Source organism: Oncorhynchus mykiss, chromosome 16, assembly GCF_013265735.2.
Source record: "Oncorhynchus mykiss isolate Arlee chromosome 16, USDA_OmykA_1.1, whole genome shotgun sequence".
NCBI lineage: Eukaryota > Metazoa > Chordata > Actinopteri > Salmoniformes > Salmonidae > Oncorhynchus > Oncorhynchus mykiss.
In genome coordinates this window covers 30,998,727-31,020,929 of record NC_048580.1, presented here as the reverse complement: position 1 = coordinate 31,020,929, position 22,203 = coordinate 30,998,727, and the positions used below count along the sequence as shown (strand labels likewise).

General features: G+C 40.4%; 1 protein-coding gene and 1 long non-coding RNA gene across 9 annotated transcripts in view; one reads left to right on the top strand and one right to left on the bottom strand.

Annotated features, from left to right (window-relative positions):
- Nucleotides 1-3,355, bottom strand: part of LOC110491812 — a 57,174-nt gene extending 53,819 nt beyond the window's left edge. For both annotated transcript variants that reach the window (XR_005036504.1, XR_002468906.2), the window contains exon 1: nt 3,228-3,355. This is a non-coding gene — a long non-coding RNA (uncharacterized LOC110491812). The remainder of the gene's footprint in view (nt 1-3,227) is intronic.
- Nucleotides 1,615-22,203, top strand: part of LOC110491806 (fibroblast growth factor receptor 2) — a 94,711-nt gene continuing 74,122 nt past the window's right edge. For 2 of the 7 annotated variants that reach the window (XM_021565571.2, XM_021565570.2), the window contains exons 1-2: nt 1,617-2,369; nt 7,545-7,818. In XM_021565571.2, coding sequence (XP_021421246.1) covers nt 7,632-7,818 — 187 coding nt within the window. In that variant the 5' untranslated portion in view covers nt 1,617-2,369; nt 7,545-7,631. Of the gene's footprint in view, nt 2,370-7,544; nt 7,819-22,203 lie in introns of all 7 variants that reach the window. The other 5 variants (XM_021565575.2, XM_021565574.2, XM_021565573.2 and 2 more) reach the window with 4 other exon arrangements.

The window sequence follows — 22,203 nt, the reverse complement described above, 5'->3', positions numbered from 1 at the left end:
AACTTTGCACACACACACATTGCTTCCATCTGGTGGCCAAAATCTAAATTACACCTAGACTCCTATCTGAAAGTGTGGACTTTCTCGTGCATTCCAAATATGATGATTTCTTTTTTGAAAACGCATGTTTTTTTGTTTGTATTATATTTTACCAGATCTAATGTGTTCTCATACATTAATTTCACATTTCCACCAACTTCAAAGTGTTTCCTTTCAAAAGCTATCAAGAATATGATTAACCTTGCTTCAGGTCCTGAGCTATAGGCAGTTAGATTTGGGCATGTCATTTTAGGCGAAAATTAAAGAAAATGGTACGATCCTTATTAAGGCTTCGGTCCACCACCTAATTAGGGACAGGAAGACAATAGCGAACTAGTAGCACATGGGCCCAACCAAGGCAATAGCCTAAGAAACCCAACATGATGAAATTTCATTCAAAACTACATGCTGTTCAAAAGGTGGTGAAAATTGAAAGTTCCAAATAGGGTTAGGTGAAGGAACAGGGAAGTTTGCTTGAATCACTTCCTTGTCGTTCTTGTATTGGGAGTAAACTGCAGCAGAACTCTTTCTCACCCCTTCTCCTCTAACTTCTCCCCCTCTTTGTTTCGAACCAAGCTGTCACCTTCATCTCTCTGATGGCTTTACTGCAATAGCGAGTGAAAGGGAGAGAAAAACAGAGATAGAGAACGCTCCATTCACAGCACACCACCTCGCTTTTGGTAACAGCCTTATTAGCTGCTCTATTCATCCTGAACATGGGAAGGTTCCTTCCTATAAACACACATTCTACTCACTACTGGAAGAGAACAAAAAATTACTTTAGGGAGAGATTAGTAGTCCTCTGCCTCCCTCCTTTCCTCCCTCCCTTCATCTCTCTCTCTATTCCACTCCACTCAATTGAATTCACAGGGCTTTATTGGCATGGGAAACATGTGTTTACATTGCCAATGCAAGTGAAATAGATAATAAACAAAAGAGAATTAAAAAATAAAAATCAACAGTAAACATTACACTCACAAAGGTTCTAAAGGAATAGAGACATTTAAAATATCATATTATGGCTATATACAATGTGCAAATAGATAAAGTACAAAAGGGAAAATAAATAAACATAAATATGGGTTGCATTCACAATGGTGTTTGTTCTTCACTGGTTGCCATTTTCTTGTGGCAACAGGTCACAAATCATGCTACTGTGGTATTTCACCCAATAGATATGGGAGTTTATCAAACTTGGATTTGTTTTAGAATTCTTTGTTGGTCTGTTTAATCTGAGGGAAATATGTGTCGTTAAGGAAGTGCAGCTCAGTTTCCAACTCTCTTTCAGGGCCCCTTGAAATGGGGGAGGGGGGGCTCATCTCATACAAAACACTGTACCCGAACCCTGTGAGAATGATAGGCAATAGACAACAAGCCTACTGCTCCCGTATGTCAACATTATTCATTATATACAACATGGTAATAAGACATGCATTCCCTATTGCTATTCTACATATGACTTGTGCGCATCAGGTGTTGTGTCCGCACGGGGGCGTAGTTACTGCAAGTTGCGCCAAGCCAACGAGGGGTAGAGGAGAACCCCTATTACCTATACAGTACAACGTTTGTAGTGAGCTCCGTAGGTTGACCTCTCTCTCTCTCCTTCGGCGTACAGAGCAAGGAAGGCTCGTAGTTTCTTTCTGGGCAAAAGCGTAGAAAGAGGGAGACACTGAGGTTTGATTGGCGGAGGAATTCAGAGCCAGGAAACGGATCGAATTTCAGGGGGGAGTGATACCCACTGGAGTGAGGGAGGAGGGGGTTGTGTGTGTGTGTGTGTGAGGACGTAAGGAGCAGAACAACTCTTCTAAAACCCGACAAAGCGTCTGAGGACAGTACTACTATGATTTTCGGGGAAGAAGACGTTCTGCCGTGAGAGATCATACATTTATGGATTCTTCTTTTTGGAATGTATATATATTTTTTTACGCATTACTTCTTCATAAAGTACATAGGCCCTTCGTTTGGATGAAGAGTGCGCTCGCGGTGGAACGCTGACATGTTTTGAGTTGAAGAAACTGTATGAACTTGCTGAATAAGAAAAGTTTTGGAGACGTAACGTTAGCTAGCTAACTATTTCAAGTTATTTTCAAGGATGTATGCATTTCAATTCAACATTTTTCAAGTGCAATGGAACACCAGTAATTTCGGGATTTAAGAGTCTCGCCAGTGATCTGAGTTGTTGCTCGTTGGATTTGAGGGTAATAAAAATCGTTTCTTGGCATTTTTGGTAATGTGAAGAGAATTCGCTCCGTGAGGACTATAGGGTACACGCCTCCTGCCTTTTCCGTGCATGCGACTCGGAGGTCTTTCAGACTTCGTAGTTATTCGTGGTAAGTATTCTGGCAGTTTTATTGTGGGCATAGATTTCAAATAGTTATTGTTCTATTCGTCCTAGAATAATGGAGAATATAGCTAATTTGTAATGTTTCCAAGTTTTAGAAATCTTTATGGGGAGCCACACAAATGGGGAGCCACACAAATGATCATCACGCGCATGCAACGTGATTTATTGTTAATAACTTTTTAAAATCATGAGAGATTAACCTAATTTGTTATTCTAAAGAGTTGTGAAATTACACATGTTATGCATAGGCTACTTTAATAGCGAACTTGATTTGACAGTCGAATACATTGCTAATATAATGTAGGCCTACTCCTTTTCTACAACGAAACAAGAGCTCGTTTTTGCCATTTCTGAAAAATATAATATTTTTCATTCAATAACAGCTGCCTTTATGGCAACGTTTACCATGTCTTCCCCTCAATTACAAAAATACAATTCAAGCAATGTTTGCAGCACCCATGAGTGTTCATTAACAACACTGTTTTGGTTATTTATTACTTTGCTTAATTTTCTACATTGCATTTATGGTGCCAATTACAATTAACCCGTTGTGTTTTTACAAATGATTTGAATATCAATAGGAATTCAATCAGCGGAATAAATGTTATTCAGAAGCCTTGGTTTACACGGGGGCCAGGAAAACGTGTGGATATGCATATAAGGAAAAGCCCTCATGAGTCCGAACTTGTTGTTGGACGTCATGTTGTTGACAGCACAACTCATAAAGCGTTTGTCAAAGCTATAGGCTATACACTGGATAGATCTACAACAGCTAAATCACCAAAAGTAGGCTAGACCTAGGCGAATTGTCGATGCAAAAGATTGCCCATGAATTGTCAGTTACCTTGCTCCGCTGGCCTACAGTGTCCATTTCCCTTTGCTTTGCAATAGACTATTGAGAAACAAAATAGACGGCTTATCGATTTGTAAGTAAACCATCATCCTAAAACAAGGTAGCCTGCCCACTCTAGCCTGGTCCAATCACGTTGCACGAGAGGGATGCATTCAGGCCACAGGCAACATCCCATGATGTAATGCCCGGGTCATTAGAGGGTTGTTACTGGTTACCACAGTCACAAAGTCTAAATGATCTATTTCTTAAAAATTAATGAAAGTCAAAATTAGATTTTTTTGTCTTCATTTAAGGTTATGGTTAGTAGTAAGGTTAGCAGTGTGGTTCGGGTTTGGTTAGCAGACTAAACTCAATTCCACGATGTAAGTTGAGCAGCGACTAGAGTAGGCATACTGGAGTTCTAACGTTTTTATAAAAAACTAGGATTTCAGCACTCTAAAGAATTCGGGCTATTCTGGATTTCAGCACCCAAATAAATGTGGGCTATTCTTTGGGTGCTGAAATCTGTAGATTTTTGTTAAAATCTTAATTTTATGTGATGTTGGAGCTCCAGTCCACATTAGTCGCTGCTCAAATCCATTGTAAATCGTGGACTTGAGTATAGCCGGCTAGGATTAGGTTTAAAATCAGATATTAAGAAGATAAATTGTAAAAATAGGCAGGGTTTAGCCATAACTATGACTTTAAACCCAACCCTAAAGATGAGTGAAAACCAAAATGAGCTTTTTGGTCTTCATTTAAGGTTAGGGTAAGACATGAGGTTAGCAGCTTGGTTAGGGTTAGGTTAGCCGACTAAACTCAACTCCACGATTTACAATGGCGTTGAGCGGCGACGAGTGTGGGCAAACTGGAGTTCCAATGTCTTTATAAAAAAAAACGGATTTCAGCACCCCAACATCCAAAGAAATGCAGGCTATAAATACGTAGTTTTTAGTGTCGTCGGAGTTCCAGTCCACCCTTTACTCAACTCCATCGTAAATCGTGGAATTGAGTTTAGTCGGCTAGAGTTAGCTTAAAAATATTATTTTAAGTAGAGAAATTGTAGAAATAGGCCGGGGTTTAGCCATAATTATGACTTTGTGGCTGTGGTAACTAGTGACAACCTCATTAGAGATGAACCAGAATCTATAGACACCTTTCAAAGTTTCTGTGTACATGTCGAATTATACACTACCCTTCAAAAGTTTGGGGTCACTTAGAAATGCCCTTTTTTTTGCCCATTAAAATAACATCAAATTGATCAGAAATACAGTGTAGACATTGTTAATGTTGTTAATGGCAGCTTCATTAAATAGTACCCGCAAAACACCAGTCTCAATGTCAACAGTGAAGAGGCGACTTCGGGATGATGGCCTTCTAGGCAGAGTTGCAAAGAAAAAGCCATATCTCAGACTGGCCAATAAAAATAAAATATTAAGATGGGCAAAATAACACAGAGTCTGGAGAGAGGAACTCTGCCTAGAAGGCCAGCATCCCGGAGTCGCCTCTTCACTGTTGACGTTGAGACTGGTGTTTTGCGGGTACTATTTAATGAAGCTGCCAGTTGAGGACTTGTGAGGCTTCTGTTTCTCAAACTAGACACTCTAATGTACTTGTCCTCTTGCTCAGTTGTGCACCGGGGCCTCCCACTACTCATTCTATTCTGGTTAGCGCCAGTTTGCGCTGTTCTGTGAAGGGAGTAGTACACAGTGTTGTACTAGATCTTCATTTTCTTGGCAATTTCTTTCATGGAATAGCCTTCATTTCTCAGAACAAGAATAGACTGACAAGTTTCAGAAGAAAGTTATTTGTTTCTGGCCATTTTAAGCCTGTAATCGAACCCACAAATGCTGATGCTCCAGATACTTTGCTAGTCAAAAGAAGGCCATTGCTTCAGTTTTATTGCTTCTTTAATCAGGACAACCGTTTTTAGCTGTGCTAACATACTTGCAAAAGGGTTTTCTAATGATCAATTAGCCTTTTAAAATGATCAACTTGGATTAGCTAACACAACGTGCCATTGGAACACGGGAGTGATGGTTGCTGATAATTGGCCTCTGTACGCCTATGTAGATATTCCATTAAAAATCAGTTGCTTCCAGCTACAATAGTAATTTACAACATTAACAATGTCTACACTGTATTTTGGATTACTTTGATGTTATTTTAATGGACTAAAAATGTGTTTTTCTTTCAAAAACAAGGACATTTCTAAAGTGACTACAAACTTTTGAAAGGTAGTATATGTATCTTCCTGGGTAAACCAATCAATAGATCGCAGCTGTAGCAGAAGGCACTACAGGGGTCTCGGTGCAGCCGGCTCCAAACCTCCAGAGACTGTTAAATCGGAATGCACCACCACAGATTTCTGGCCAATAGATTGATGTGTCCTTGTGTATTCCATTTCAATTATGAAATGCATAATCATAGGGCTACAATTAAGTTAATTTATTTAGCAACTGATAAGTATGCATATTCTTGAATAAATCGACTTCAAATGGAAAGCAACAGGTTGCGCACAAGGATAAGACATATACTATCAGTATTGGATGATTTGATTATTGATTGTTGCCTGCTCTCTCGGATCAGAAGACAGTGATGTTTGGTTTTATTTGATATTCCACAGCTGGACATTTTCAGTTATAATAATAATAATAATAACCACAATAACAATAATAATAATTGTGTTAGTGAAATGGTAATAACTACAGTACCTACATAGCCTAGTGATACATGTTTTTTCTTAATAACTAACAAAGTCTATTCAATGTGGATTCTCTGAGAAACTGTTTATATATGTAAAACTTCACTTCAATGTGATCAAATCAAATCAAATGTTATTTGTCACATGCGCCGAATACAACAGGTAGACCTTACAGTGAAATGCTTACTTACCATCCCTTAGCCAACAATGCAATTAAAATAAATAAAAAATACCTGAAAGAATAAGAATTAAAAGTAACAAATAATTAAAGAGCAGCAGTAAAATAACAATAGCGAGACTATATACAGGGGGTACCAGTACAGAGTCAATGTGCGGGGGCACCAGTTAGTTGAGGTAGTTGAGGTAGTATGTACATGTAGGTAGAGTTATTAAAGTGATTATGCATAGATCATAACAGAGTAGCAGCAGCGTAAAAGAGGGGGGTGGGGCAATGCAAATAGTCTGGGTAGCTATTTGATTAGATGTTCAGGAGTCTTGTGGCTTGGGGGTAGGAGCTGTTTAGATGCCTCTTGGACCTAGACTTGGCGCTCCGGTACCGCTTGCCATGCGGTAGCAGAGAGAAGAGTCTATGACTAGGGTGGCTGGAGTCTTTGACAATTTTTAGGGCTTTCCTCTGACACCGCCTGTTATAGAGGAGCTGGATGGCAGTAAGCTTGGCCACAGTGATATACTGGGCCATACGCACTACCCTCCAGAGAGGGAATTATTTTTGTCTTGCCCTCTTCACGACTGTCTTGGTGTGCTTGGATCATGTTAGTTTGTTGGTGATGTAGACACCAAGGAACTTGAAGCTCTTAACCTGCTCCACTACTGCCACGTCCTTTTCCTGTAGTCCACAATCATTTCAGCCTTAGAATGCAAGCATCAAATCCACTCAATAGAAATGCTACATACTCATGCGGCGTCTGTTGTAATTGTGAACGTGAGGATTTGCGACAATGGGTTGGAAGTAAAGGTAGGTGTAGTGTGGTTGTGTGCTGAGCTGAGGTGCATCAGAGCTTTGGTATGTCTGTGGCAAGGCTTGTTTGACAGCATTTTGTGACACTCTCTCTCCCTCTCTCATACCCACTCTTTCTATACGTGCTATTTGAATAGGTGAGACAGGTAAGAAAAAGAGACAAGAGAGTTTAGCAGAGTATAGTATACAGACGTAGGATCTTAATTTGAGTCAATTTGCTACAGCAGGAAAATAATCCTGCATCAACAGGAAATGTGGATTATAATGAATGGACATTTTTTGTAGGGGTTGGTATATTTTTTGTTAGGCCAAATCAAGTCTGACATTTTAAAGTGGAAATTACAAACTTTAGAAGCCTTTTTAAACCTTGAATACACTACAAGTTTACATTTTCAAATTAAGATTCTACATCTGTGGTGTAAATGCAGAATTGCTTCATTTTCTACGTCCATACAAATTTTCCTCTTTTGGTTTTCTCCCTCATCCTTTCCCCCCACATTATAAAATAATGTAATCCCTACCTACCTTTCCCTTCAATCTATTCCTACCTACCTACCTACCTACCTACCTACCTACCTACCTACCTACCTACCTACCTACCTACCTACCTACCACTCTTTTCCCAACTTTCTTGTCCCGCCCACAGCGTTTCCTCAGCCCAGGTGATTGGGGGAATTCACAGTGAGTGACAGGCCACACAGCCTGCAGTTGATGATTGGGTGGAGCCCTTCAGATGGGATCAGTGTCCAGGGGGAGGCGGAGCCTGAGGAGGGGGGGATGGGGGGGGGACTTGCCCTCCTCTAACAGGATGGCCTCGTGGGCCTGGCTGCTCACCGCCGTCCTGCTGTCCCTAGTGATGGCTACTGTGGAGAGGCCACCGTACACTGTCGCCAAGGAAGAGGCTACACTAGAACCTGAAGGTAAGACACTGGCTCCTCATTGGCTGTATTATTTACTTTGTCGCCCCTAGCGTAGATACTGATCTAAGGTCTGTTTAGAGGTATCCCCCTTCAATGGTTACGGTTAAGATTTGGGAAAGGTGAGCTGATCCTATACTGAACAAACATATAAACGCAACATGCAACAATTTCAAGGATTTTACTGAGTTGCAGTTCTAATGAGGAAATCAGTCAATTGAAATCAATTCATTAGGCACCAATCTATGGATTTCACATGACTGAAAATACAGATATGCATCTGTTGGTCATAGATACCTACTGTAATTAAAAATGGGCTTCACAATGGGCTTCAGGATCTCGTCACAGTATTTCTGTGTATTCAAATTGCCATCAATAAAATGCAATTGTGTTCATTGTCTGTAGGTTATGCCTGCCCATACCATAACAGCCACTATGGGGGCATTCTGTTCACAATGTTGACATCAGCAAACCGCTCACCCACACAACGCCATACATGCGGTCTGTGGTTGTGAGGCCGGTTGGACATACCAAATTCTCTAAAACGACATTGGAGGCGGTTTATGGTAGAGAAATTAATGTTCCATTTTCTGGCAACAGCTCTGGTGGACATTCCTGCAGCCAGCATGCCAATTGCACGCTCCCTCAAAACTGGAGTTACTTGTGGCATTCTGTTGTGTGACAAAACTGCACATTTTAGAGTGGCCTTTTATTGTTGTTTTATTGTCCCCAGCACAAGGTGCACCTGTGTAATGATCATGCTGTTTAATCAGCTTCTTGATATGCCACACCTGTCAGGTGGATGGTTTATCTTGGCAAAGGAGAAATGCTCACTAACAGGGATGTAACAAATTTCTGCACAAAATTTGAGAGAAATAAGCTTACTGCATGGAACATTTCTGGGCTCTTTTATTTCAGCTCAGGAGGTAATGTTGCTGTAAGACTCGCCTTGGCCCTCTAGCTCTTGTATTGTACCACTTATTGTACACTGTTAGGGTGATAGTTGTGGTTCAGGGTGGAGAGGAGTAGGGCTGGCACTTTTGAGTTGTACTCTCCAATTGATTTGACCGAATCCCTTTATATTTGTGGGAATTGGCCTATATGGATAAGGTTAAATTGAAATGTTTGTTACAGAATAAATATGAAAAGCATTTGCACAACCATGGTAGCGATTGAAAGGGAACAGTTTTGAGATTTTTGGAAGTTATTAGAGCAAAGCTGAGGGCACAAAAGTTCACCTGACACAAGACTGAATCCAAACATTACAATGTTGATTTTATGTGAATTTTACATTTACAGTACTTTTCACATTTGTTGATTACGAAATCTGAAAATACTCTGGATAAATTCAGTTACATGATAAGAATATTCCTGGAAAATGTTAGGTTGGTGCAACAAAAGACAAAAATAGGACAAGGGTTTGAGTGAGAGGACTAACTTGTGTCTCCAAGTGGCCACACACCTCTCCAACATATATAGAGTTTCCAAGTAATTTCAATGCATTTTTATGACTATAATGTGCTTTTGTCTAGCTCTCCTAGCTGTGCCTTAAGGAACTAGTATATGTATTCGTTTTTTTGGAACACAACCCTGCACCCCCACCCTCACACAAATACTTTTGTTGTTTACGCAATCCAAAAACGGTCCATTATAAATCTCAATCTGAGTCAGGTGGGCATAATTTGAAGAGTGTTCTATTGCCAACATGACTAGCTAAGTTATAAAATATGATATTATAGTGTTAGGCTTTCACAATGCAATTCAGGGAAACAGATCATCATTTTGGTGGGCATAGAAAGGAGTAATGAGTGCATTCAGGTGCATGTGCCACTGCAAATTTTCTTCACAATAGACAAACAGGCTCATTCTGTTCAGAACAACCAAGGGTATGACACCATGTCATCTTGTAAATGTACATCAAACATAGTGATCATAAACTTTGAAGTAAAGTGCACATTTGGACTCACGGGTGTTTGGCTTGCTTGTATGACATCAAAGCGATATTTATTATAATCCTCAATGTCTCATCTTTCGAAACACATAGTCTTCTTAGTTTACAGCATTTGCCTCACTCAGACAACAAAAAATGAGCAAAAGTTGCCAAATTAGCGGGAGGATGGGGGCAATTTCTTGTCGTGCGAGGTGCTCAAGTTCAGAACGGCTGTAGGTCAAAACCCATACAGCGCTGTGAAGTGCAACGCCGGAGCTCTGATGTCATGTATAGTGTGTTACTGTACAGCCTCTAAGTTACAATTTAGCCGTTTATCAGTGCCCAATATATGCCATTTTCAACCTGTATATGGATATGACTGTAAAGGGTTACACGTACCCTCACCCTCACAATACCATATATCCACAGTCTTTTGGATTAATTAGAAAGAAAACATGTGGAACAGAGATATTGGGGCATTAAGAAAATCACTGTAAAAACTGTTAAAACCCTGTGGATTGATGAGGAATTGAAAAATGGTATGGCTGAGTGAGATGAGGCGAAGGGAATGGCAAAAAGTCTGGCTGTACAACTGATTGGCAAACATACTGCAAATTGAGAAAACGGAATAAAAAGAAGAATAAACTAAACTATGAAACAAAGATAAAGGACTTAAAGAATGATAGTAAAAAGTTTTGAAGCACCTTCAATTACATTTTGGGGAAAAAGGCAAACTCAGCTCCATCATTCATTGAATCAGATGGCTCATTCATTACAAAACCGACTGATATTGCCAACTACTTTAATGATTTTTTAATTGTCAAGATTAGCAAATTTAGGCATGACATGTCAGAAACAAACGCTGACACTACACATCCATGTATATCTGACCAAATTATGAAAGACAAGAATTCCGTAAAGTGAGTGTGGAAGAGGTGAAAAGATTATTGTTGTCTATCAACAATGACAAGCCACTGGGATCTGACAATTTGGATGGAAAATTACTGAGGATAATAGCGGACGAGATTGCCACTCTTATTTGCTATATCTTCAATTTAAGCCTACTAGAAAGTGTGTGTCCTTAGGCCTGGAGGGAAGCAAAAGTCATTCCGCTACCAACAAGCAGTAAAAACCCCTTTACTGGCTCAAATAGCCGACCAATCAGCCCGTTACCAACCTTTAGTAAAGTTTTGGAAAACCTGTGTTTGACCAGATACAATGCTTTTTTACAGTAAATAAATTGCCAACAGACTTTCAGCATAGTTATAGGGAAGGCAATTCAACACGCACAGTACTTACACAAATGACTGATGATTGGTTTGATGATAAAAATATTGTGGGGGCTGTTTTGTTAGACTTCAGTGCTGCTTTTGACATTATCAATCATAGTCTGCTGCTTGAAAAACGTATGTGTTATGGCTTTACTCCCCCTGCTATATTGTCGATGAAGAGTTACCTGTCTAACAAAGCACAGATGGTGTTCTTAATGAAAGCCTCTCCAACATAATCCTGGTAGAATCAGGAATTCCCCAGGGCAGCTGTCTAGGCCCCTTACTTTTTTCAATCTTTACTTACGAAATGCCACTGGCATTTGAGTAAAGCCAGTGTGTCTATGTATGCGGATAACTCAACACTATACACGTCAGCTACTACAACGAGGAGAAGTGTGTCCATAATAAAGCGCTACTCTACCTTCTTAACAGCACTATCAACAAGGCAGGTCCTACAGGCTCTAGTTTTGTCGCACCTTGACTACTGTTCAGTCATGTGGTCAGGTGCCACAAAGAGGCACAGTTAGCACTGCGATGCAGTGCCTTAGACCACTGCGACACTTGGGAGACCCAGGAACGTTTTTTAAGAGTATTTGCACATATTGGACTTTTCCTGACTTTTCCTTCAGATAGGGGAGATTACGGAGAATTTGGGAAGTTATGTGACGGGGGATTAAGTGGGCTGAACCTGGGGGTTCACATGATGAGGTATCAACAGGGCAGGGGTCGGAGGCTTGTTTTAGAAAGCATCCCCAATATCTGATTCCAGATCAGTTTTTGTCAGCTGACCCTGGTCAACCACAGGGGTAATATTCCAAGGTGGTGATGTTGTGTGTGTGTGTGTGTGTGTATTGTGTGCACCAGTAAATGTAGAATCTATTTTGGCATTTGTGTATTTTTCATTGGATTTATTTGGCCATTTGAAAACACATTCCAGCCACACAAAATGTAAATCACTACATTTTAAACCACCAAAGATTGCACAACTTATTTCTATTGGGGTCATATGAGAGTGAATCATTCGTCTCTCTTGCTATGATTGGTTGTGGTTGCGGCAGTGTCCCGCCCATCACCTGTACAGACATAAACAGAGGAACATGAAAAGAGGTGTCTCTTTTCCTCTCTTAGTTACCCCCAGAGGTTGTCTTGTCAGTAGTGTTCCCTAGCCCCACCCCCTCTGAACCCCGGAGCTCCCTGGGGCCACAAGTGCCTAAACCACTGTCTTTCTCTGCCTCTCTGGGAGGGGAGTGGTAATTGTCATAGATTGCATATCAGTGTTACCGCTTGCTTTGAACGAGGAATGAACCCATGATAGCTCTGCTGCTTGTTTCTTTACCTCCCACTGAAGAAGGCTTTTAAATGAAACGTCTGTGTATCCCTTGACTTACTTTTATTTAAGCCCTTTGCTCTTATAGGGAGCATGAGCTGTTGACGAATGTTCTCCATCTCACTCCGAAGGTCCTACATGCTATCTCTGATGCAGTGAGATACATTTTTTATAAAAAAATGAAGCTTTAAACAAAAAAAATTGTGTGTGGAGTACGGAACCATTACCTTGAAAAAAAATACAATATATTCATTATATTTCTATGGTCCTCACTGAGGGTTAGTCAGGCTAAGTCAATGTAAATATGCATGGACACGTCAAGCTATTGTCATGAAAAGCACGCCATTGTGATTCGTTTTGATTGATTGCTACTCATTATGATAGCAAAATGACCTTTCAGCTAGTGATATACTGTAGGACTCCAACCTGTAAGGCTAGTATAGCAGGGAGGAACATTCTGATACCCTGTGCTACAGTAGTTTGGAGTAGTAGAAGATTGCTACTGCTCTCTAAAATCAATGTTCAGTTATTCAGTTGCATAGTGATGGCCCGTTCAATTTGAATAAGAAGAACCAGATGTTATTGCATGTAAGTGGGTGGTTACATGAGAAGAGATAGTGGTCATAGGACTCAAACTTAGTGATATCTTAACAACAGAATTATCCAGGTTGTAAAAGTATCAGCCTTCCTGCCTCTGGTCTGTTAATGACATGTTGTGTGTTTGTGTGAATCTCTACATGCGTGTGTACGTGTGAGCGTGCATGTGCCTGCATGTCTGCGTGTGTGCATGTTTCTGTGTTTGTTTGTGTGTCAGTGGCTATGAAGCTAAACTCTCCCACTAAACAATGTGGCATGCAGTTAGACTGATAGCTTCTTCTATGCAATGGACTTTTATAGGCCCCTGCTTGCCTGCCATTAGGCCTAGTTACTGTTAAAAAATGTTTTACCTTTATTTAATGAGGCAAGTCAGTTAAGAACAAATTCTTATTTACAATGACAGACTACCGGGGAACAGTGGGTTAACTGCCTTGTTCAGGGGCAAAATGACAGATTTAAAAAAAAAATGTCAGCTCAGGGATTCGGTCCAGCAACCTTTCAGTTACTGACCCACACTCTAACCACTAGGCTACCTGCTTTTGAAGTGTATTAACGTTATATGGACTGTTGTTTCCCTTGGCCGATGCAGCAAAAAATGCCTTCTTGTCAATCCTCCACTACCTGTCTGATGAGGGTTGGTGGTGGTATGTGTGTGTGCCTGGCGGGTACCGAATGCTCGGCCGGAGGGTCGTTGCCATGGACGCCACTGGAAGGCAGTTGGCAGAGCACTGCATTGTCATGACAATAAAGCTTGATGGAATTTTAATTTGAAAGGAAATAATGGAGAATTAGACTAGAGAGAGGGAAATAAGAATGGTTCAGAGAGTGGACACAGAAAGAGGGGTGAGTATGCATTCTATAGTATAGCTTGTGAGGTGTGTGTGCATGCTTATGTATGTGTGTGTGTACACTTGTTTATTATGACTTTTAGTCCTCCCACTCACTCCTCTTTCTTCACTCCTCTCCTCTCACTCATTTGGGGCAGCAGGTAGTGTTGGACTAGTAACCGAAAGGTTGCTAGATCAAATCCCTGAGCTGACAAGGTAAAAATATGTTGTTCTACCCTTGGACAAGGCAGTTTAACCCATTGTTTTTAGGCCGTCATTGTAAATAAGAATTTGTTCTTAACTGACTTGCCTAGTTAAATAAAGGTTACAAAAATGGCAGAGAAGAGTTAGCTAGTTCAGCACATGTCAAAGCTGCAGGCTAAAGTAATTGCTCCTCTTTCTCCCGAGCTGCCAAACTAACCCTGATTCAGATGACCATGCTAGATTATGGAGACATCATTTATTGATCGGCAGGTAAGGGTGCTCTCGAGCGGCTAGATGTTCTTTACCATTCGGCCACCAATGCTCCTTATATGCTCCTCATCACTCCTCTGTAAACTGGTCATCTCTGTATACCTGTCGCAAGACCCACTGTTTGTTGCTTATTTATAAAACCCTCTTAGGCCTCACTCCCCCTATCTGAGGTATCTACTGCAGGCCTCATCCTCCACATACAACACCTGTTCTGCCAGTCACATTCTGTTAAAGGCCCCCAAAGCACACACATCCCTTGGTCGCTCCTCTTTTCAGTTTGCTGCAGCTAGCGACTGGAACAAGCTGCAAAACAAAACTGGACAGTTTTATCTCAATCTCTTCATTCAAAGACTCAATCATGGACACTTACTGACTGTTGTGGCTGCTTTGTGTGATGTATTGTTGTCTTTACCTTCTTGCCCTTTGTGCTGTTGTCTGTGCCCAATAATGTTTGTACCATGTTTTGTGCTGCTACCATGTTGATGTTATGTTGTGTCGCTACCATGATGTGTTGTCATGTGTTGCTGCCTTGCTATGTTGTTGTCTTAGGTCTCTCTTTATGTAGTGTTGTCTCTCTTGTCGTGATGTGTGTTTTGTCCTATATTTTATTTATTTTTAATTTGGAATCACAGCCGTCATTGTAAATAAGAATTTGTTCTTAAAATAAGAAATAGTTACTGCAGTGTCTGTTTTTATGATCACACACATCTTTATGTACGCAACAAAAAATGTTGGCAGAAAGTTTTCATGCTAAAGTTATCTGGTTTTCATCTCTGTTTGAAATTTATATTTCTCCCTCTTTCTCCCGGTGACAGTTATTATCAGCATGTCTATCAGGTGTCACAGACTGTCACTGTCTCAAACCTTTTTATTCACTCCTCTCCTCTCACTAAACTACAGGAGAGAGAAATGGCAGAGAAGAGCTAGCTAGTTTTACAGCGTGCCTGTTTTTATGATCACACACTTAGAAAAAAAAATATTTGAAAGATCACACTGCTCTTTATGTACGCAACTCATGCTCCTTAGATAATGTTACTGTTGGTGCTTAGTCTGCTCACAGACATGACAGACAGTTTGACAGATGGAGTGAGAAAGATAGGCAGCTAGATAGACAAGTGTGTTCTGGTGTGAGAATTGGTTGCAGCCTCTTGCCACAGTCCCTCATAGAGCATAATTCCCTCTTGCCAGGATGGTGTGAATTAATAGAGGAGAGGAGTGATAGCCACGCTGATAATAACTGTCACAGAGAGAGAGGGAGAGTTGAATTGAGAGGGAGAGACAAAAACCAGCCAACTTTAGCATTCAAACTTTTTGCTTACTTTTTTTCTATATCTGAAAGGTATTGCCTGTGACAAAGCCTGTACATTTATTTCCGTCAACTGACCTAGTTATGATTTCGGCTTTGTGTTTAAAAGTCCCACCAAATTCCCAGTATGAATGTCGCCTTTCATCTTACCGTCTTTGGCATGCATTACATGATGACCATTCTATTGTTATTGTCCGACATCAAACTTATCCTTGTAGTCAGTCCATGGGCCAGAGCAAAAGTTTGGCCACTTTGGGGTGGCAAAGGTTTGATGGTATTATATTGTTCCCTGCAAGCCCCTGATCAAATTGATATCTGATATATTCTCCCAAAATGTTATAAATCGTGTTGTATGGTAGTCTATTCAATAGAATCTTTGCAGGCTGATAAAGAAAGGTTGAGACATGTTGGAATGTTCACATGCTCATTGAAATTGACTGTGAAACAACGATAAAACATTCTGTTTGGTTGATCTCATCTTAAAAACCATGGGATTTGGCACATTTTTGCCACCAGAACTAATGATTTACTGCTCCCGCTTCTCCTCTCTGGCGCTGGAGGCCGCCCATTACGTGCATCAGCACTCATTGGACTCACCTGGACTCCTTTACTTTGTTGATTGCCCCTCTATATCTGTCTGCTCCTCAGTTTGTTCCCCGTGTCAGTATCGATGTCGTTACATTTGTTTCTTGTCCGTTTTCCATTAAATGTTCACTCCATGTACTTGCTTCTCGTCTCCAGGATCGGTCCTTACACTGACTCATCATTGAAACAACAGTGTTACAAATCACAGAACTACATATTTGTTTTAGGGAAATTGGTCATACTGGGAAATAATAGAAGAACAAGAGATCCAGATCTGGTAGAGTATCGGCTTTATAGTTGCCACCTTTAATAGTCTTTCGTAAAGCAATACTCAGCATGGTAAATGAAAGGTGTGCTCTGTCATTTGTTGAATTGTCCCAGCAAGTTAACACAAAGATTTAGGTAAGCACAAGTCATCATTTATTTTTAAATGAGCTGGGGCACACCCAGAAAAATAGTTTGTGTGGAGGTGCTTACTAACGGTGAATATTCCTCAGGGTGAGGAATGCACAGTTTATGCCAAAACGTTGGTTAATACCAATTAAATTGCTGGGAGATTATACATGGAGCGTGCAACTTTCTTTATTTTGATAGTTTAAAGCTAATCCAAGTTGATCATTTTAAAAGGCTAATTGATCCTAGAAAACCCTTTTGCAATTATGTTAGCACAGCTGAAACCTGATTAAAGAAGCAATAAAACTGCCCTTCTTCGACTAGTTGAGTATCTGGAGCATCAGCAGTTGTGGGTTCGATTACAGGCTCAAAATGGCCAGAAACAAAGAACTTTCTTCGGAAACTTGTCAGTCTATTCATGTTCTGAGAGATGATGGCTTTTCTATTTGAGAAATTGTGTGTGTACCCAAATCTAACTGACTTTAGCTCAGGCCCTGAAGCAAGGATATGCATATTCTTGATACCATTTGAAAGGAAAGACTGAAGTTTGTGGAAATGTGAAAGGAATGTAGGACAATATAACACATTAGATCTGATAAAAGATAATACAAGGAAAAAAACTACAGTTTTTTTGTATTGTTTTGTACCTTTATCTTTGAAATGCAAGAGGAAGGCCATATTGTATTATTCCAGCCCAGTGACAGCCCAGATTTTGGCCACTAGATGGCAGCAGTGTATGCGCAAAGCGTTAGACTGTTCAAAATTGCCCAAGACTGCCCAAATGTGCCTATTTGTTTATTAATAACTTTTCAAAAGTTCAAAGCTCTCCTCAAACAATAGCATTGTATTCTTTCACTGTAATAGCTACTGTAGATTGGACAGTGCAGTTAGATCAACAAGAATTTAATCTTTCTGCCAATATCAGATATGTCTATGTACTGGGAAATGTTCTTGTTACTTACAACCTCATGCTAATTGCATTAGCCTACGTCAGCTCAACCGTCCCGTGGATGGGACACCGATCCCAAAGAAGTTTTAAATAATACCCGCAAAACACCCGTCTCAACATCAACAGTGAAGAGGCGACTCCAGGATGCCATATCTCAGACTAGCCAATAAAATGAAAAGATTAAGATGGGCAAAAGAACACAGACACTAAGAATCTAAGTTTGAGATCATTTTTAAAAATGCTGGAAGAGTGCTTGACAACATCTGTCAAGCATGGTGGAGGCAATCTGATGGTCTGGGGATGCTTTGGTGGTGGTAAAGTGGGAGATTTGTACAGGGTAAAAGAGATCTTGAAGAAGGAAGGCTATCACTCCATCTTGCAACGCCATGCCATACCCTGTGGACGGAGCTTAATTGAAGCCAATTTCCTCCTACAACAGGACAATGACTCAAAGCACAGCTCCAAACTATGCAATAACTATTTTGGGAAGAAGCAGTCAGCTGGTATTGTGTCTATAATGTAGTGGCCAGCACAGTCACCGGATCTCAACCCTATTGAGATGTTGTGGGAGCAGCTTGACCGTAAGAAGTGCCCATCAAGCCAATCTAACTTGTGGGAGGTGCTTCAGGAAGCATGAGGTGAAATCTCTTCAGATTACCTCAACAAATTGACAACTAGGATGTCAAAGGTCTGCAAGGCCATAATTGATGCAAATGTAGGATACTTTGATGAAAGCAAAGTTTGAAGGACACAATTATTATTTCAATTAAAAATCATTATTTATAACCTTGTCAACGTCTTGACTATATTTCCTATTTTGCAACTCATTTGATTTGCATTTCATTTAATTTGCAGCTATATTTCCTATTTTGCAACTCATTTCCTATTTTGCAACTCACTCATTTCTTGTCTGTAGCCTTGTGTACTTAATCGATGTCTACTATAGTAGCCACTAGTAGAGCAGAAATAGAATGTCTTTTTCTACTTTAAGATGTTTTTTTCCCAAGAGCAATATTTAGAAGTTGAAGTCAGAAGTTTACATACACCTTAGCCAAATACATTTAAACTTTCACAATTCCTGACATTTAATCCCAGTAAAAATTCCCTGTTTTAGGTCAGTTAGGATCACCACTTTATTTTAAGAATGTGAAATGTCGGAGTAATAGTGGAGAGAATGATTTATTTCAGCTTTTATTTCTTTCATCACATTCCCAGTGGGTCAGAAGTTGACATATACTCAATTAGTATTTGGTAGAATTGCCTTTAAATTGTTTAACTTGGGTCAAATGTTTTGGGGAGCCTTCCACAAGCTTCCCACAATAAGTTGTGTGAATTCTGTCCCATTCCTCCAGACAGAGCTGGTGTTACTGAGTCAGGTTTGTAGGCCTCCTTGCTCTCACACACTTTTTCAGTTCTGCCCACAAATGTTCAATAGGACTCAGGTCAAGGCTTTGTGATGGCCCCTCCAATAGACTTTGTTGTCCTTAAGCCATTTTTCAACTTTGGAAGTATGCTTGGGGTCATTGTCCGTTTGGAAGACCCATTTGTGACGAAGCTTTAACTTCCTGACTGATGTCTTGAGATGTTTCTTCAATATATCCACATAATTTTCCTACCTCATGATACCATCTATTTTGTGAAATGCACCAGTCCCTCCTGCAGCAAAGCACCCCCACAACATGATGCTGCCACCCCCGTGCTTCACAGTTGGGATGGTGTTCTTCGGCTTGTAACCATCCCCCTTTTCCCTCTAAACATAAAGATGGTCATTATGGCCAAACAGTTCTATTTTTGTTTCATCAGACCAGAGGACATTTCTCCAAAAAGTACGATCTTTGTCCCCATCTGCAGTTGCAAACCGTAGTCTGGCTTTTTTTATGGTGGTTTTGAAACAGTGGCTTCTTCCTTGCTGAGCAGCCTTTCAGGTTATGTCGATATAGAACTAATTTTACTGTGGATATAGATACTTTTGTACCTGTTTCCTCCAGCATCTTCACTAAATCCTTTGCTGTTGTTCTGGGATTGATTTGCACCGTATTATGTTTAACTCTAGGAGACAGAATGTGTCTCCTTCCTCAGCGGTATGACAGCTGCGTGGTCCCATGGTGTTTATACTTGCGTAATATTGTTTGTACAGATGAACGTGGTACCTTTAAGCGTTTGGAAATTGCTCCCAAGAATGAGCCAGACTTGTGGAGGTCCACATTTTTTTCCTGAGGTCTTGGCTGATTTCTTTTGATTTTCCCATGAGCAAAGAGGCACTGAGTTTGAAGGTAGGCCTTGAAATACATCCACAGGTACACCTCCAATTGACTAAGATTATGTCAATTAGCCTATCAGAAGCTTCTAAAGCCATGACATAATTGTCAGGAATTTTCCAAGCTGTTTAAAGGCACAGTCAATTTAGTGTATGTAAACGTTTGACCCACTGGAATTGTGATACAGTGAATTATAAGTGAAATAATCTGTCTGGTAACAATTGTTGGAAAAATGACTTGTGTCATGCACAAAGTAGATGTCCTAACCGACTTGACAAAACTGTCGTTTGTTAACAAGAAATTTGTGGAGTGGTTGAAAAACGAGTTTTAATGATTCCAACCTCCAAGTATGTGAACTTCCGACTTCAACTGTATGAAGGCTGTTATGGCTAACTGCAATAATAGTGTATTGTTTTTTCTCAATACTTAAGTGTCATTTGTAGTAAAGTCTAGGCAACAAATAACATTGGATTGTGTTCTTTACATTTTTTAGCTGTGAGATAGGTTCACTTTATCAACTTTTTATTTTACACGCAGACTGAGCATGTAGATCATATTCTTTGTTGTTTAATTAGTTAAAACCTGTATTTCCCCCTAGCAGGGATTTTTTGCATGTTTCAGGGCAACAAAAAAAGTGTCACCTATTTGGGCCCTCACCAGTTTTCATCCCTGGTCTATATACAGTGGGGCAAAAAAGTATTTAGTCAGCCACCAATTGTGCAAGTTCTCCAACTTAAAAAGATGAGAGGCCTGTAATTTTCATCATAGGTACACTTCAACTATGACAGACAAAATGAGATTTTTTTTCTCCAGAAAATCACATTGTAGGATTTTTTATGAATTTATTTGCAAATTCTGGTGGAAAATAAGTATTTGGTCAATAACAAAAGTTTATCTCAATACTTTGTTATATACCCTTTGTTGGCAATGACAGAGGTCAAACGTTTTCTGTAAGTCTTCACAAGGTTTTCACACACTGTTGCTGGTATTTTGGCCCATTCCTCCATGCAGATCTCCTCTAGAGCAGTGATGTTTTGGGGCTGTTGCTGGGCAACACAGACTTTCAACTCCCTCCAAAGATTTTCTATTGGGGTTGAGATCTGGAGACTGGCTAGGCCACTCCAGGACCGTGAAATGCTTCTTACGAAGCCACTCCTTCGTTGCCCGGGCAGTGTGTTTGGGATCATTGTCATGCTGAAAGACCCAGCCACATTTCATCTTCAATGCCCTTGCTGATGGAAGGAGGTTTTCACGCAAAATCTCACGATACATGGCCCCATTCATTCTTTCCTTTACACGGATCAGTCGTCCTGGTTCCTTTGCAGAAAAACAGCCCCAAAGCATGATGTTTCCAACCCCATGCTTCACAGTAGGTATGGTGTTCTTTGGATGCAACTCAGCATTCTTTGTACTCCAAACACGAAGAGTTGAGTTTTTACCAAATGTTCTATTTTGGTTTCATCTGACCATATGACATTCTCCCAATCTTCTTCTGGATCATCCAAATGCTCTCTAGCAAACTTCAGATGGGCCTGGACATGTACTGGCTTAAGAAGGGGGACACGTCTGGCACTGCAGGATTTGAGTCCCTGGCGGCGTAGTGTGTTACTGATGGTAGGCTTTGTTACTTTGGTCCCAGCTCTCTGCAGGTCATTCACTAGGTCCCCCCGTGTGGTTCTGGGATTTTTGCTCACCGTTCTTGTGATCATCTTGACCCCACGAAGTGAGATTTTGCGTGGAGCCCCAGATCGAGGGAGATTATCAGTGGTCTTGTATGTCTTCCATTTCCTAATAATTGCTCCCACAGTTGATTTCTTCAAACCAAGCTGCTTACCTATTGCAGATTCAGTCTTCCCAGCCTGGTGCAGGTCTACAATTTTGTTTCTGGTGTCCTTTGACAGCTCTTTGGTCTTGGCCATAGTGGAGTTTGTAGTGTGACTGTTTGAGGTTGTGGACAGGTGTCTTTTATACTGATAACAAGTTCAAACAGGTGCCATTAATTCAGGTAACGAGTGGAGGACAGAGGAGCCTCTTAAAGAAGAAGTTACAGGTCTGAGAGCCAGAAATCTTGCTTGTTTGTAGGTGACCAAATACTTATTTTCCACCATAATTTGCAAATAAATTCATTTCCATGTGATTTTCTGGATTTTTTTCCCTCATTTTGTCTGTCATAGTTGAAGTGTACCTATGATGAAAATTACAGGCCTCTCTCATATTTTTAAGTGGTAGAACTTGCACAATTGGTGGCTGACTAAATACTTTTTTGCCCCACTGTATATGAGACATTACTTAGTATTTTCATATTTTAGTATACGCTTTAATGTCTCACAAAAACAAGCGTATCTCTGTGAAATGTTAACGGAGCACTGAGCATATACCAATCTTTCTATATTCAAAGCCTTTTACATTTATTTCAGCTTGTGTCATGTTAATTTAGCTTTTTGTGACCCGCGCAAAAACTTTGAAGATGA